Source organism: Equus asinus, chromosome 8 (genome assembly GCF_041296235.1).
Source record: "Equus asinus isolate D_3611 breed Donkey chromosome 8, EquAss-T2T_v2, whole genome shotgun sequence".
In the NCBI taxonomy this organism is placed as follows: domain Eukaryota; kingdom Metazoa; phylum Chordata; class Mammalia; order Perissodactyla; family Equidae; genus Equus; species Equus asinus.
Window position 1 is genome coordinate 3,318,398 of NC_091797.1, and position 17,169 is coordinate 3,335,566.

General features: G+C 36.6%; 1 protein-coding gene across 5 annotated transcripts in view; it reads right to left on the reverse strand.

The window, feature by feature from the left end:
• Positions 1–17,169, reverse strand: part of ADGRB3 (adhesion G protein-coupled receptor B3) — a 645,087-nt gene that overhangs the window by 260,414 nt on the left and 367,504 nt on the right. For all 5 annotated transcript variants that reach the window (XM_070514627.1, XM_070514626.1, XM_070514625.1 and 2 more), the window contains 2 exons: positions 11,907–12,009; positions 16–59 (listed from right to left, as the gene is read on the reverse strand). In XM_070514627.1, coding sequence (XP_070370728.1) covers positions 16–59; positions 11,907–12,009 — 147 coding nt within the window. The remainder of the gene's footprint in view (positions 1–15; positions 60–11,906; positions 12,010–17,169) is intronic.

A 17,169-nucleotide genomic window follows, 5' to 3' on the forward strand; every position in this document is an offset into this window, starting at 1 on the left:
ACATCTGTCACTTACGTTTTTGAGTCATCCCATAACACACAATAGGGATTCAAAGTGCCCTAAAAATAAGCAGAAAAAGAATAAATGTATCTTGAGTACATACATAAAATATTTAAGGATTATGAGAAATGCAAACAGAATGGCAGACTTCATATCTTGCAGTAAAATACTTTAAAGATTCCACCTCTATTTTTTTACATAAGAAATTTGCATGCCCTTTCTCATAGATTTGGTGACCCATTTTATGAAATTCTATTCATGAAAACAATACATTTATTCCACATATCATAACCTATATTTAGTTTTTTGGAAAATTGAAAGTGAAGCTCTCATATACCACAAGGTTGGAATTTTGATGATTTCTATTTCATTTTTTCCTCTAAAATATTAATTGATGGATTATGTCCTTTAAGAAGGCTAAAGTATTTACAATTTTTAAATCACAGTGACACACTCTGTATTATGCACATGTACAGCCACCACCACTGCCAGTTTCTCTTCAGCCTCTAGTTGGTCAGCTTCCTAGAGGCAAGAGATGGTTGCATTAATTGTCCATTTCCAGAGAGTTTGTTGACTCACAATTTCTTCTTAATCAAAATATTATATTTGCATAGATCATGTCTAATGAAACTATGAGAAAAAAAGTGCTAAATTTTTATTCAGTTCAATAAATATGTATTGATAGCCACCATGTCCTTCAGGATGACACAACGAGCTCTCCACACTGGATCATCCAGGGAAATACTTTCTTTTCTGAAGCGTTCTAATTGTTGAAAGGTTTTTTTCTCTCTGTCTGCCTGTCCATATTCTGCCCTTTGAAACTAATCAAGCAATTCTTCCTTTATGCAACATCATTAGACATCTACAGATCCCCTCAGACCCCTGAAGAGTCTTCTCTACTCTGTTAAACATACTCTGGTGGTTTCAAGTTCTCTCATCTTCCACGTCCCTCATTTCCTGAAGCACACACTGCTGAAGTGTGTTTGTTTAGGGAGACCATCCACTTGTGTCCTACCTGTACAGAACAAGGTGATACTATTGTCTCTCCAATCTAGGTGCCATATTCCCAATATCGCAAGCTAAGACTGTGCCAGATATGTTGGTAGTCTCTCCCTGAGCTTCACAGGTGTTACTTATACACTGAAGTCTCTCAGGGGCTTTTTGAATCTGATTTTGACATCTCACATATTCACTATTGCTTCCAAGTTTTGCATCGTTACAGGATTAAGAAACAAACATGATGTCTAGATCGTCATCCAACCAAGTCATTAATAAAAATGATGAATAGACCAAGGCAGGGAAAAGTTACAGTCCTTGATACAGGCTCCTGGCTCCTTCTCGCAGGTGGACATGTCCCCTCAGTGACAGCCAGCTATGAACAGCCCTCAGCCCTCAGTCTTGTCTACAAATGGACAGTCCCTGGGAGTATATGGCAAAGCAACAACTTTAAAAGTCTAGGAGGCTTTTCGTGAAATGTTGCCTTTCTAAGTGCTGTTTGCTGGATCCATTCTAGAATTTCACTAGAAATAAAAACTGAGCTCACTATTCTAAAATGTGTGAAATTCACCCCAATTTTAGTTACTATTCATTTTAACAGGGATATTTGACTAACTCCAACATTTTAGCACCATTGCTCTTCTCCCAAATCCCTCAAAGATCATATACATATCCAAGGTGATCTACTTCTTATCAAATGCTTATACCCATAAACTATGCTCTTAGTGCATAAAAACACTCCTTTCCCTGAAAAAGGCTATAGTCTTACAGAAGTTGATGAGGAACACACAGATGGAATGTTGCCATAACAATAAAAAGACATGCTCATATAAATGTCACTAGTCCTAATTTACAGTGTAAGGGACAAATGAGGGACAGAGCCTCATGGCCTATGTTAGAGCAAGTGTCATGGAAGAAGTGGGTGCTTATCTGATTCTTCCGGGAGGCACTGATCTGGATGTTCAAGGGATGGGGAGGGGAGCGGTATTTCAAATTGGTTTCTTCCATCGTCCTATGATACCCTATCTGGTTTTACCTGAAATTTTCATACAGCTTGTGATTTCCTAAGAAATCCTCAGCACAGCTACAAGGCCGTATCATAAAGTTATACTATATTTATCTATAGACTTGTTCAAAAGAGCGCAGAACACTTTATAGAAAATGTTATCCTTGGAATATCACATTGAAGGGGATGGGAGTATATATTTAGAAACTAACTGTAGGTGAAGAACCACAGACCACAGACCCTCTAAATCTAGTTCACTTCTTTTAGTAATGTATGAGTTGGAGTAAGTTAAGTCTCTATATAAACCAATACAGGATACTGATCATATGATCACTATTTCATAATCAGAGGCCATAACAGTTACAACAAAAGAAAATAATATTAGAAAAGAAATATAATATGAACTTAATTGTTGGGATATACCTTTCCTATTTACTCCTCTAAAGAAAATGATTACCGCTTTCAGACAAAAGTGTGAAGACGAGAAATGCTTCTTCCATGCTTATCCACACCTCTGTCAACCCTCAGATTCATCCTCTACCTTCTTTACCCCTCACCTCCTAGATCTTAGCTCCTACTTCTCTCTCTTTTTGTCCTTGTGAAAATTTAGAAAGCATCCACGTGAGAATTGTCACAGGTTCCAAATGCACCACTCGATCGGGTGTTTCACTAGACATCCTGAGACCCGCCCAACGCATTCTAGCACAGTCACCAACATGCAGGCCTGCGAGCTGGGGTCAGCTATTTAAACATTTGAAGTTTAGATAAATAAACAGAACAAACAAATCAGAGGAGTCTTAGTAGCTGGACAGACTGGTCACCTAGAGAAGAAGAATGTGTGATGGGAAAGAAAAGCAAACCCACGAAGAATGAATTCTAAACATGAAGAAAAAAACTGGTTAAAAGGTTCTGTTGAGAAACCACTTGTAAAATATTTGTTGTAATTTTCAGATACTTTTCTCAAAGGTACTCTGCTACAAGATCTGTTATGAGGAATTTACAGGAAATCAATAGCAGGAAATGGTGAGCCCAACAGAGAGCAGTAACAAAGTGTAACGACAGGAGCTACAGGAAAACAGGCGAGCTGTGAACTAACCTACAGGAGGAGATTTAGGAAATGCCTTAAATTGAGTAAACAAAAATTGTCAGGTAAATGAGACAAATGGGCTAAAGAAGATTAATTTACAAAGCTATCAATATAACTGACACTTAAAATACTAAAACTGCATGTATTTGAAAACTTTTTGAAAGGATATACTATTCTTGAAAAGTACGTTATTTGCAAAAAAATTCTCTCTTGACTCCATCCAAAACAGCATAGTTGAACTCAAGTTAAATATTTCTATTCCTCCACTTTTAAGCATTTTAAAAATGTACCATGACCCAAATTTCCTGGTTACCACTGATGCTCTACACACCACTTTCAGGTGTCTAACAATCTTCGCTATTTTCTTTTGCTTCTCTCCTCTGTTTCAACATCAACCCAATCAATATGTCTATTTAACAGGAGAACACATCACTGGCTTTGTCAATATATTTCTACAGGTGGTTCTCTCCTTTGCTTTGGTCTGCAAAAGTTTTCTGTTTTCTTATTTATAAAACAGGGAATTTGAGCATCCTTTCTAGCTCTAGCTCTCAATGATTCTAGAAAGGTACTCATAAATGAATTCCTTTTCTTCTTCCTAGTCTTTTTTTTCCCTAAGGAATACTTTAAATACATCTCACTATGGTAAATCACGGTCACAAAGCACAGAACTGAGAAGAGAGAGTCAGGAAGATGATCAAAACAAGTTCATCCATTTGTTTACTCATTCATGCAAAAATCACTTAGTGAATTCCTAATACATTCCAGGTGTCCTTTGAGGCACTGGGGATACAGCATTGAACAAAATGAAGTCCTTGCCTCAGAGACTTACCCACAATGAAAGGGGCAGGGAGAGAGACAAAACCATGAACAATTAAATATATGACATGTTAAATAGTAATCTGTGCTATGAAGCAAAGTCAATCACGAGTAGGGAAGACTGAGAAGTAGATGGATTACAATTTTGTATATTGGGAAAGCTTCACTAATAAGATGGTATTTGAGCAGATCTGAAGCAAGTTGGTTACAGAAAATATAAGAGTCAAGTCACAGTAAAAATGAATGATGACCAAGTTTCTCTAATTTTTCCTTGGAGTTGTTTTTCTTCTTCTTTTTGTTAAAAGCACACTTTTTTGATGAGGAAGACTGGCCCTGAGCTAATCTGATGCCATTCTTCTTTTTTTTTTTCTCCCCAAAGCCCCAGCATAGTTGTATATCCTAGTTGTAGGTCATTCTAGTTCTTCTATGTGGGACGCCGCCACAGCATGGCCTGATGAGCAGTCTGTAGGTCTGCACCCAGGATCCGAACCAGCGGACCCCAGGCCACGGAAGAGGAGTGTGGGAACTTAACCACTCGGCCATGGGGCCAGCCCCTCCTTGGTATTTTTAAGTTCTGAATAAATCTAATTGACATGCTCTCTTAATTGCACTACTTGCTATCTCAATGTTTTCAAAGTGTTTTCTCTGGACCTAGTTTAGAATCAAGTGGGATGCTTATTAAGAGTATAGATTCCTTGGCTCCACAAATTTTGAAATTGGGGCTAAACTCAGGGACATGCACTCTAATAACTGCTCCCTCCACTCTTCACGATTTTTATCCACATCAAATTTGGAGAAGCACTGCTTAAGACACATGCAGCAGAAATAAGGTTACTTTACTCCGTTTTTCTTCAAACTTTCAAATGCTTAGTGCTCACGTGCCATAGTAAATTCTGAATCCAGAAACCTCTTAACTTTCTTGTACCTTTCAGAGTCTTCTTGAAACAAAAATATTCTCTTGTCTGAGAGGCAACGTAAGCACAGAGACAAAGCATCTGAGGACATGAGGAGGCAGTGACTTCATCGTAATATTTCAGCATTTCCAATGCTCTGACTCAGATGTCCCAGATGCTTCTTACTGTCATGTCTTCTAGCGAACTGTGCATTAACTTCTTGAATGTGTATGGGAGAAAGATCGTTCAGCTAGCACTACACTGCCTCTCTTTAATTTTCTACATTTTAGACCTAAAGACATTACATTGAAATGACCTGGATTTTGCTAAGCTTACACTACCTTTTTCCCCCCACCAAGTTTAATTATAGTTATTATATAACTGCACAAATAGATTTTGGGAATTCCTTGAGAACACTTCCAAAATGAATGACCTGACCCGCAGAAGATTAATTTATATCTTACTTATAATTCTAATACTACTTGAGAAAAGACATATTAAAAAAACTCTCGGGAATGCATGTTGGGGGAAGTAAGATCTTAGTAGACGTAAACTTTTCTACAGTCAAATCTGCACAATGAAAGCTGAGCACTGAGAGGGAACCCCCTCTGGGTTGTGTTCTTAACATATAGACAACTCCATAGTCCCTGAATGTGTAATACATCACCAAGGGATGGTGCAGTTGAAAAAGGTACAACATGAAACTCAACAACAGGAAATAGTCTGTTGAATGTTCTCCAAACCTCTTCTCAAGGTTGTGGTAAGAACGGTTCTGTAGTTTAGTATTCTTAAAAGATTGTTAAAAAGAGCTAAATCTAGGTCTGTCATTTTTGTTGAGGGGGTGGCTGACATATACTTCAAGTCTAAAGAGCCTCATTGAAAATGCAATACTGTATTCTTACTTAATAGGAGTATGGAGACTCGGAATTTTTGAATGGATTTACAAAGGTTCTATGGAAAGCATTACATGGAGAACCATTCAAATCAAGGAGACAGAAAAGATAGAGTTGGCTGTAGCTAAAGCAGAATGATATAAAGGGCACTGAAGTGAGAAATGCAGAATACTGTCTCATCAGGATGAGTCATATTCATGTTACACAGCTCTTCTCGAGGCTCTGGCAGTTATTTAATTGGGCACATATTTAATTCAGCTCCTGCTATGTGTTATTCCCTAGGCCACATTAACCAGAGGACGTTACTCTTGTGGATGTGATAAGAGCTTGCTTCTCTAATTTCTGAGCTATATCACTAACCTGAATGTACATTATTTCCTGATAAACACTTTCTATTTGACATATGGGAAGCAGTAAAAAGTAGAACCACTGTCGGGAATTATTTAATTGTGTATCCTTCAAGAAAAACCATTGCCTCCAGAGAGGGGCAATGCCTTAGGGTGGTTTATTTTACCCATATATGATTACATCATCTCCAACAATGCCTGCACAGAAATCTCGTGCACCTCTCAACAAACAAATGGGTGAAAACTCTCCAAGTGTTTCCTTTGTGTTGAAGTGGCAAATAACTTTAACAAACAAATACTTCCATAACTGGATTCCATACAGATACAGCATAAAGCTTAGGTATTTTCTTTTCATACTCAAGAGGATATAATAACGTGTCACAATCATACGTTAATGGGGCTGTAGCAGAGACAAGGGCTGGCAGGGGTGTTTGCACTGCTCAAGTCTATCAGCCACCAGCAGGGAAGTTTTGCTAAGTTATACTCTTATACTGCACTGCTGTCTCGTGGCATCCTCAATTTTCCTTAATACCCACCCCCACCACTTTACACTGGCCATTCTCACTGTCTGGCGATTCCTTTCACCAGGTTCCCAAGTGCTGGTATGATAATCAGCAGAACAAAATGTAATATCTAGTTGCTGACTGATTTTCACCGAATAATGTACCATTAGCATTGTAGTGTATCTGATTCTAAATGGCACTATTCGTGGATAAGTTTATATTATTTTCATAATCTCAAAATTCATTTTGCAACTCTCCAATGCAGGGCTGTTAGTTTTCTATTGCCGCTGTAACAAACTACCACAAACCTAGCAGCACAGAACAACGCAAATTTACTATCTCTCAGCCTCTATAAGTCAGAAGTCTGGTGAGCTCAGCTGGGGCTCCACTCTAGAGATTCGCAAGGCTGAGGTCAAAGTGGTGGCAGGACTGCGCTCCTTTCTGGATGACCTGGGAATGAGTCCACGTCCAGGCTCCTCCAGGTTTCAGGAGAATTCAGTTCATTGCAGTGGTAAGAGTGAGATCCAAACTTCCTTCCTTGTTGACAGCCGGAGGTTGTTTTCAGCTTTGAAAGCCTGCTCATATCCCTTGGCTTGTGGCCTCCTCCCTTCATCTTCAAAGTCAGCAACGGCAGGTTGAGTCCTTCTCACGTTACATCTCTCTGACCACAGCCAGGAAAGGTTCTACACTTTTAATGCTCATGTGATTAAATTGGACCTACTCAGATAATCCAGGATAATTTCCCTGGAGCTCAATATCCTTACCCTTCATCACCTCTGCAAAGTCCCTTTTGGCATGTAACATGACATATTCACAGGTCCTGGGGGTTAGGATGAGGACATCTCTATGGGGCCATTATTCTGTTTACCATACAGGAGTTGACAACCCAATAGTCCTGAGGCCAAATCTGGTTGGCTACCTATTTTTTTAAATACGAATTTATTGGAACAGAGCCACACCCATTTGTTGATACATCATCTAGGGTCACTTTCACACAACAAAAGCATGGTTGAGTAGATGTGAGAGAGACCACTATGGCTCACACACCTAAAATACTATCTGACTCAACTGAAAATGTTTGCTGACCCCTGCTCCAACAGCATAATTACTCTAAAATATTCTTGAAGAATATCAATTATGTATTATGAATAAAAATAAATGGAACTTGAAAAACTGAGAAAGATGCTTACCCAAGTTTAGGAATGCAGGATATAACTAAAAAACTGTAGCTAGAGAACAATTTCTGTCTCAGTTTCAGCTGTTGGCAGAGCCATCAATCTGCCTCTTTAGTTAGCATTTCAAGACTCTCCCATAAAAATTACCAAGAGCTTTAAGCAGGCTGGCCGTCAGAAATTTCTTCCAAATGGACAAAAGCCAGGGCAGAACAGTAATTAAAAAGTAAAAAGATACAACACCCCTTTGTAAAAATTACATATGCATAGACCGTACTTCTTTAAGCTCTGCCAAGTGATTTTTAATTCCTTAGGTTGTTATCAGCCTTTGATATTCATGAAAATATCCACTGATGAATGCTAGACTCTCTCTTCATTGTCTCTCACACTTATCTAATGGTAGCAAGCATATTCATTACATCTTCCATTGTGTTTCCACTATGATTTACAAAGGCCATGGCTCATGATTAATTTTTAGGTTATACACAGAAAACAAACAACTTAATTTGCTAGCTTGATCCTGTTAGTATGCAAGCAAATATGGCAAAGAAAACAAAACCCACAAGCCTGAATTCCCATGGCAGCTTTAACAAATATCACCAATTTGAGAACTACAAATAAACCTCATGCATTTTTCTCAATCTTGAGAGACAGCAGGTTCAACCTGCCCAGACCATTAGAGCTGTTGCTCAGTGGAAGAAAGAAAAAGAAAGACGAGACTAGACTGCAGAGACTGCAGGCCAGCAGAGTCCAGTCCATCCTTTCACTAGAGATGGAACTACATAAAGACTTCTTCTTTGGGGAAAAAAATGCATTTTCAGGCTTGCAAAGTTGACAGAGCACGAGATGACTAAAATGCATTTTTTTTTTTATTCTTCTAACTCATCTTTAAAGATAGGGATGTTACCCGCCTTGGAACATCACAGCAGACTCAGACCTATCAGACCCATGGCATCCTAAAGGTGGGGGGGTGTGTGTGCGTGCGAGGGTGTGTTTGCGTGCATGTATGTGTGTGTATACATACAGGTCCATTCTACTGTACTTTTTTAGGTCTCAATAATTACTTTCAATAAAATTATTAACTTTCCTTACTCATTAGAGAGTCTAACAACATTGATAAATATAAATGTCACACTGAAGAAACCTTAAGTAATATGACAAACAAAATTATTTTTCTGGGAAAAGAAAACTTGATATTTCTTAAAAGAAAGCAATTCCTATGCCTAAGCATGAAGGACCACAAATTCTGACTCCATAGGTCATGACTACAAAGCCATAAGCCCAAAAAACTGAATTAGGAATAGCATCTTACTCCTTAATGACTTATGAGCTGGTTAAAACTGCAATTGGCTTTGCTAAACACAATTTGAATTTCAAGATCCCATATTCTATTACCTATTCCTGCCAGTTCCCCAGGGCCTTATTACAGTTAACATACTTTAAATGCTATTTGTTAAAAAGCTTTTTAAAAGAACACATTTCGTTTAGAAAATGTTAACAGGCTTTTCCCTAGACTCATTATAACTATTAATTCCCATTCTTCATTTTTTTTCCCCACACAGTATATGAAACAGATATAATCTGCAAGTCATTATTCTTTTCTGAGCTCAGGAAAGTACAGCAGATACTTTTTATATAAGAAAACAGGTGAAAGTAGACAGACTTGATATTAGAAATATGTCATATCTAAAACAGTTCAATTTTGAAGGCAATAACAATAATTATATATATATATAGTTATAGATATAATGAAGTTTCAGCTTGTTCTAATCAACTTCAATTTTCATGTTTAAGATGTATCTTTTCTTCACATTTTAGTGAAGACTATTAGACTTCAGTATAGGCCCTTTTGGTTCTCTCTTCAATGGAAATAAATTAAAATCAGTATATAGAACATATCTTTATAGGACTGGTAATGAATATTAAGATACTCAATAAATAAGTCATACATTCTTTCCTTCAGTGATGAATAAAATATTTTACAAAATCTAACTTGGATGGTAAGTTTAAATACAACAGGCATTAGAAATTCAAAACAGTCGAGCAGGAAGGACTGTGTGAACTCTTCTGACGACAGTGGGATAGGTGTTTATAAAACAGAGCGAAGAAATGAGGGGTTGAGCAGTCCTGAGAGGCCGCACTGCGTGGCTGTTACTGGGGTGGCCTCTGAGGACAGCACGGGCGGGCAGTTCAAGTGAGGACAGGACAGAAGTGAGGGAGAAAATTTCACGGCATTTTCTTCTCCAGTGTGAACTCTTCTTCTTTCCCTCCTCCCTCTGCCCCCATTCTGTAACAGATTTGTCTATATCCTCTTAAATCTAGGCCTTCCAGAGTGGAGATAGCATTGCTTTGGGAATCTGGTCAACTCACTCAAAATATGGAAAGACAGAATTAATTCTAAGTGACTTGTGACAATTACCTCACCATTCTTACATTCTGACTTTCATTGCCACTCCAGGATCTAGCTGGCACTGAGTAAAATTTATTGAGTATACCCTCTGGTTTCTATATGTAGAATTGTTTTTTTCTGAAGACAGTTTATCTCTTTTGTAAACTGGCTAACAAAATATACCCCCAGAAGAGAAAAGTTTGGCTCCAAGCTTAAATCTGTCATTTCAAGTAGTTTTGCTGAATTGAAATAATGAGACTGTTTCATTAACACTATTAATGAGGCTACGGTTTCTTCAACTTATGAAAAAAAAGTCATCTAATTAACATGTTCGTTAAACACTGCCAACTTTATCTTTATTTAGGATGTTCGCGAATGTCCATTTACAGGAATGTATTCTCCATAGGAACATGGTACATCCTGACACTGTAGGGCTTTCCCAGTGAGCAGTGCATGGAATCCCTCTCTCTCCCTATCTTTCACCAGTGCATATAGCTGGATAGACATTACCATGACAACAATAAAAACAAATAAGTAAATAAATATTTTTATAATGAATTTTGAACACACTAAGAAATAAGTTCCCTACTCAAAAGCAGTGTTAAAAGTATCTCCCAGTTTTCAGCGTGGTGATGAGGTCAGGGCTAGTCTAAGGTGTGAGGAAGTAGATATTGTAGAAATAAAAAACATTCTCGAAGTTAGACACAGCCAGTATGGTTAAATTTCGGCAAAAGTAGGAAAAGACCTAATAGTTTAAGTATTAACTGTGATGTTTAAAAGCTATTGCTGAGAGATTTGCAATTTTCATTAAGTGAATTAGGAAAGCTGAAACACCTTAGTCAAAGTGTTTCACAGGGAAGATAATTGTTATTTTTTATAAAACCCAGAAATCAGAAATTATAAAATAGCAGAAAATACATAGGTTTTGTAAACCACAGGATGTGAGTTTAAATTCCATATGCCATTCACTAAGTATATCAAATTGGGAAGATGACAATCACTTTGTGTTTCCATTATTTGTATGTAAAGGTCAACTTCATAGAAACTTTTCAAGGAATTAAAAAAAAAAGCAACTATGTACATACAACACTTGAGACTGGCTTAAACTTTACTATAGGAATCATGGAAGCACAGTTAGGAAAGCCTCAACAGGAATCACATTCCTTGCCCCTACTCATCAATGATTTAAGTACTTAACGCGAGTCTGTAATGGATAAGTAGATATTTTAAATTTCTACATAAGGACTGAACAAGACCGGAAGAACTTCAGTGGCAGTTGGATGGATTTAAGAAAGGGTTCTTGTTGTTCTGGAATGGAAGGTTCAGATTTAGATCACTGGGGCGCCCAGGTATTTATAAGGAAACTTCTCTGCCCCTCGAGTTGGCACTTTTAAATGCCACCACACCCATTCTCCCACCCTGGAGATCACCACTGCCCTTTGCATTGCATCTAGAGCTTCTATTACTGCAGGCATCTTAAATCTATTTACATGGCAGTCTTCCCACCACTGGTGGGACAGGGTCTTATTCATCTTGATCTCCCTCATTGCCTAGCTCAGAGCCCAATAAAGATGTGTATACTGATAAACAATTTATTAACTATTATCTTGGATAAATTAAAGAGAGTTTTATTACAAACAAAAATATAGGATTTCATTCCTATCTAATATACTTCTTCATAACAAATTAACTCATTTGCAACTCTAAAAATATGTTCTGGTCTTATCAGTCAAAAGGATGACTGTTAACCTTCTTTAGAAGGTCAATTCCATAAGCAGCTCAATGCCAAGTAGACGATACTTACATTAGCCAAATGGGCCAGTTCTATCTCCAGGAACGAATCAGTTGTTTTGGGTTCAGGCCTTATTGTGACCACGATGATTTTGGAATTAACGACAGTATAATTTCTGAAACAGAGTAATTATGATTAAAAGGAGGAAGGATTGGTGACAAATATGAATTCCTACTGCTCAGTACACGTTGGGATGGCACGTTACATAAAAGATTCCTAAGCAAATACATAGAAACACTGGGCAAATAGATTGAAAACACGATACTAAAGGAAAATTCATGGAAGGATACAGTTTATTTTTTGTTATAAACAAACTCTATGTGGAACTAGAAAATTTTGGAGGGAAAAGCTATTGCTGAATGTGACCATTTTAGATGCAGGCAAGATGAAAGCAACAGCACTGACAAGCTTTCCAAAACTTAAATCTGCTTCCTCTCCAAGAGAGATGGATTGTGAATTTAAACCTTCAGGCAATCTTTAAATGAATATAATCCATTTATCTCAAGATGGGCCTAGTAGTTTTGTTCCTCAGGAGACCAAATCTTGCAAAGTGCTATCTTAGCGTTTTTCAGACTATCTCAAAATTCATTAAGAAGAATGATTGGAATGTGGAATAGCATGAAAGCAAGTAGAGTTTAAACATAAATAAATGCTATTGCTAATTATTGATCATCATTCATTTCAGCAAGAGATTTACAGGTCACCTCCTTATCTCAATATGCTCCATGTAAGGAACACCTTTGCCTTTTGAAATATCTTACCACAGTTTGCTCACAAAAAGGTTTTAAATATAGTCATATTTAAAGAAAACACCAAAATTATCCATAAATATAAATATGTAAAACTGAATCAACTCTTTCGTGCACATACAGGTTTTCAACCAAAATGCATAAAATGCTACACATTACCTATTATTTAGAGATTTAAAGATTTTATTGTGCTTTTAGCTTCTAGAAGAAATACATGGAAACATATATATATATATATATTTTTTTTTTTGATCCTTCTTTTTTGTTTTGAAATCAACCAGCTGTTCTTCCACAGAGCATGTAATATTCTGGGGAATTCCTAACAGCTATCAAAGATAAAGTCATTTAATTTTTTGTGTCTTTTTTTGTTTTTTAAGGCATTATTCATAGGTAATAAAATTTACCAATTTTAAGTGGGCAGCCTAATGCTTTTGGTAACTGTATACGACCGTGCAAGCACCACCAAATCAAGACAGACAACACATCCTTCACCCTAAACAGTTTCCTCCAGCCTCTGTGATCCTCTCCCACTCACAGGCAGCCATGGACATGTTGTCAACTAAAATTACACCTTTTCTAGTACACCTCTGGTACACAGGCTTTTGTGCTTGACTTAATTTACTTAGCATAATGTTTTTGAGATTCACCCATTTTGCTTCTTTTTATAGCTAAATAATATTCCGTGGTGTGGATATAACACAATTTTTTATCTATTCATCAATTAAGCAATCAATCTTTGGATTTCTTCTGGTTTTTAGCTTTTATGAATAGTAGCTATTCATATTTGGCTATTACGAATAATTGGGATACATATTCTCTGCATGGACACATTTTCGTATGTCTTCAGTAAATATCTAGGAGTGGAATTGCTTGGTCATGGGGTAAAAGCATATTTAATTCTATAAGTTACTGCCACACTGTTTTCTAAAATAGCTGTACCATCAAAGTAGTATAATTCTAATATTGTAGAACAATGTTGAACCTCACATTCTTTGTGATAATGTTGTCTCTAAAGGGATGGTCTTTGCCACAAGATTTCACCAGAAAAGAATCCCAAGCTGTGCCATAGTTGGAAGAACTTACTAGATTTAATAGCAGAAGAACTATAAACATATTTTGAGTGGAATAACATTTTTTAACCCATCTTTCAAGTATTCAGTAATAACAAATTTTGAAACACTCAGGAAAATTCCTGGTCTCTAGCCTAACAGTAAATAGTAAAAAACAACAAAGAATAATTTTTAAAAAATTTTTCCTAGCGGCAAAGTAGTAGCAAACAGAAAGAGCTGGTTAACTGTTCTTTATTTCATTTAATACTAAATGAGTCAATTGAAGATTATCTGCATTGAGAAGGACGTAAAACTAAACTCTAAATGCCAAACTCCTTTTGCAAACTTCTCCTCCCCTGTTTCTCTGTGAGTAAAAGTGATCAGAGATGAAGTGAGAGTAGATAGAATTAACAAAGCTGTGAGGGGTGATTAATTATATTAGTAGATCTAACAGGATTCCCAGAGAATGACAACTTGTGTATGACTTGGAGTTGGGGAGAATGTCTGCCTGTCACCACAAAAACCTGTGGAGATTTCTCCCAGAGAATAATCACTCTGAGCACACAGATGCAAGTTCCTTTATTGGATTAGCCTGAATGTGTTTGAGTTCTGGTTTGGTTATCTGAAACAAAAACATTTACACATCACCCAAATTCAATCTGCCCATTTAGTCTCATTCTGTGTGTAATCCCTTCTCCTTGCCATAAAGAAAACCCAATGACTGCTAATATTAATTAATAAATGATAGTTAATTTTGATAGTTTACAGATATTTCATTTTATTTCTAAAGTTGCATAGGTGGATAATTACTGGAAAATATAGATGTGGGTATTCCAAACAAGAATTTGTAATTTTGTCAAGATATTTATGAAATTCTCTTTGTGTGTTTGGGCATGTGGGGATTTTGGCAAATGGAAAGTAAAGCAGCTAAGACAAGCAGACCTCTGCAGGGTATGTTACACTGTGTCAGCTTCATCAGCTACTCAACTGGCCTGGTAGACAAGATCCTAGGGAATGGAGTCTGCCTTACAGCTTTTGCTAAATCCATGTGTATTAACATATTTCGAATACAATTGGGAAGGGATGCATGTTAATGTATTTATGCAGATGGATGTGCTCATCACATTTATGTGAGTAATCCCCGCCACGTTGTGCCTCAACACAGCAACACGTACCTGTCTCCATAGCATCCATTAATGCTATGTATGTCTCCTTCCACAAGATTATAAGCTCATTGAGGGCAAGATTTATATCTAGCATTTATAGAGACTCACTTGCATTACGTTTGGCACATTCTAGTGCTCAGCATATGTTTGAATGTCTTATTAAATACATACATACTGAACAAAAATATCAAAATTTTGACCAAGTTAATTTAAAATGTAATGGCAATATCACAGTATTAAAACACTTAATGAAGGAAAAATAAGCAAATTTACATTATGCAATGGCTCTCTTTTTAAAAAGTGTATAATGTACAAAATTATCTTTAATTTATTCCATCAATTTATTCTAATTCGCATAAGCTAAGAGCTGGCTCCTTATATGCCATGTCAGGCTTTGTGATCTACTAATGCTTCCTGGCTGTGTACACATTTATATTCACTGCTAGGAAAGCAAATCTTACAGCCAAGTGGATTTCATCACTACAGTAATAAAGTTCTTTCCTGTCCTTGAGGTTTGTGCTAGTTGGTATCTAAAACATTAAAAAATGTGCAGAGCTATTCATTCAAAGGAGACTCAAGTTATTCTTCACAATTTTTACAAAGTTTTAGGGTGCTTAGGGTACATGAACTACATCTTAAAGAGAGGAAAAAAGTGATGATAAAATGCACTGCAGCTGTTTACAAGAGACTCACTTTAGGTGACATACATAGGCTGAAGCTGAAAGATGGAAAACAATACTCAATGCAAATAGTAACCAAAAGAGAGCAGGGATGGCCATACTTTATCAGACAGAAGAAACTTTAAGTCAAAAACTGTAATAAGAGAGAAAAAAGGCATTATTTAATGATAAAAGGGCCAATTCACCAGGAAGATATAACAGTTATAAACACATATGTACCTAACAGTAGAGCACTCAAATATATGGAGCAAACATTGACAGAACTGAAGGGAGAAATAGATGGTAACACAATAACAGTAGGGTATTTTAATACCCTACTTTAATAATGGACAGGTCAACCAGATAGAAAATCAATAAGGAAACAGGGGATTTGAACAACACTATAGATCAGCCGGATGTAACAGACATATACAGAACATTCCATCCAACAACAGCAGAATATACATTCTTCTCCAGTGCACATGGAACATTCTCCAGGAGACATCACAGGTTGGGCCACAAAAAAAGTCAGCAAATTTAAGAAGATTGAAATCATACCAAGTATCTTTTCCAACCACAGTGAAATGAAACTAGAAATCAGTAGCAAGAGAAAAACTGAAAAATTCACAAATATATGGAAATTAAACAATACACTCTTGAACAACCAATGGATCAAAGAAAAGATCACAAGAGAAATTAGAAAATACCTTGAGACAAATGAAAATGAAAACACAACATGCCAAAACTTATGGGATGCAGCAAAAGTAGTACTAAGGAGGAAGTATTTTGGGGTAAATGTCTACCTAGAAAAAGAAGAAAGATCTCAAATCAGCAACCTAACTTAACATCTCAAGGAACTTCAAAAAGAAGTAAACTAAACCCAAAGTTAACAGAAGGAAGGAAATAATAATGATTAGTGATGAAATAAGTGAAATAGAGAACAGAAAAACAATAGAAAAAATCAACCAAACTAAGAGTTGTTTGATAAAAATTAACAAAATTGAGAAACTCTTACCTAGACTAAGAAAAAAAAGAGATAAAACTCAAATAACAAAATTCAGAAATGAAGAGGAGGAGACATTACAACTGATGCCACAGAAATTCTAAGGTTCATAAGAGACTACTATGAAAAATTACATGCCAGCAATTGGATAATATAAGAGAAATGGATAAATTTCTAGAAATATACAACCTACCAAGACTGAATCATGAAGAAATAAAGAAATCTAAACAGATCTGTAACAAGTAAGGAGATTGAATCAGCAATCCGAAACCTCGCTTCCTCCCAAAACAGCCCAGGACCAGATGGCTCCACTGAAGAATTTCACCAAACATATAATGAACAATTAACACCAATTCTTCTCAAAACATCCCAAAACTCCGAAGAGGAGGGGACACTTATTTTTTGAGGCCAGCATTACCCTGATATCAAAATCAAAGAAACCACAAGAAATGAAATCTACAGACCAATATCCCTGATAAACATCAGTGCAAAAATTCTAAACAAAATGCTAGCAAAGAGAATTCAACAACACATTAGAAAGATCATACACCATGATTAAGTAGGATTTATCCCTGAGATGGAATGGTTCAACATATGAAAATCAATCAGTGTAATACACCACACTAACAGAAGGAGGGCAAAAACTATA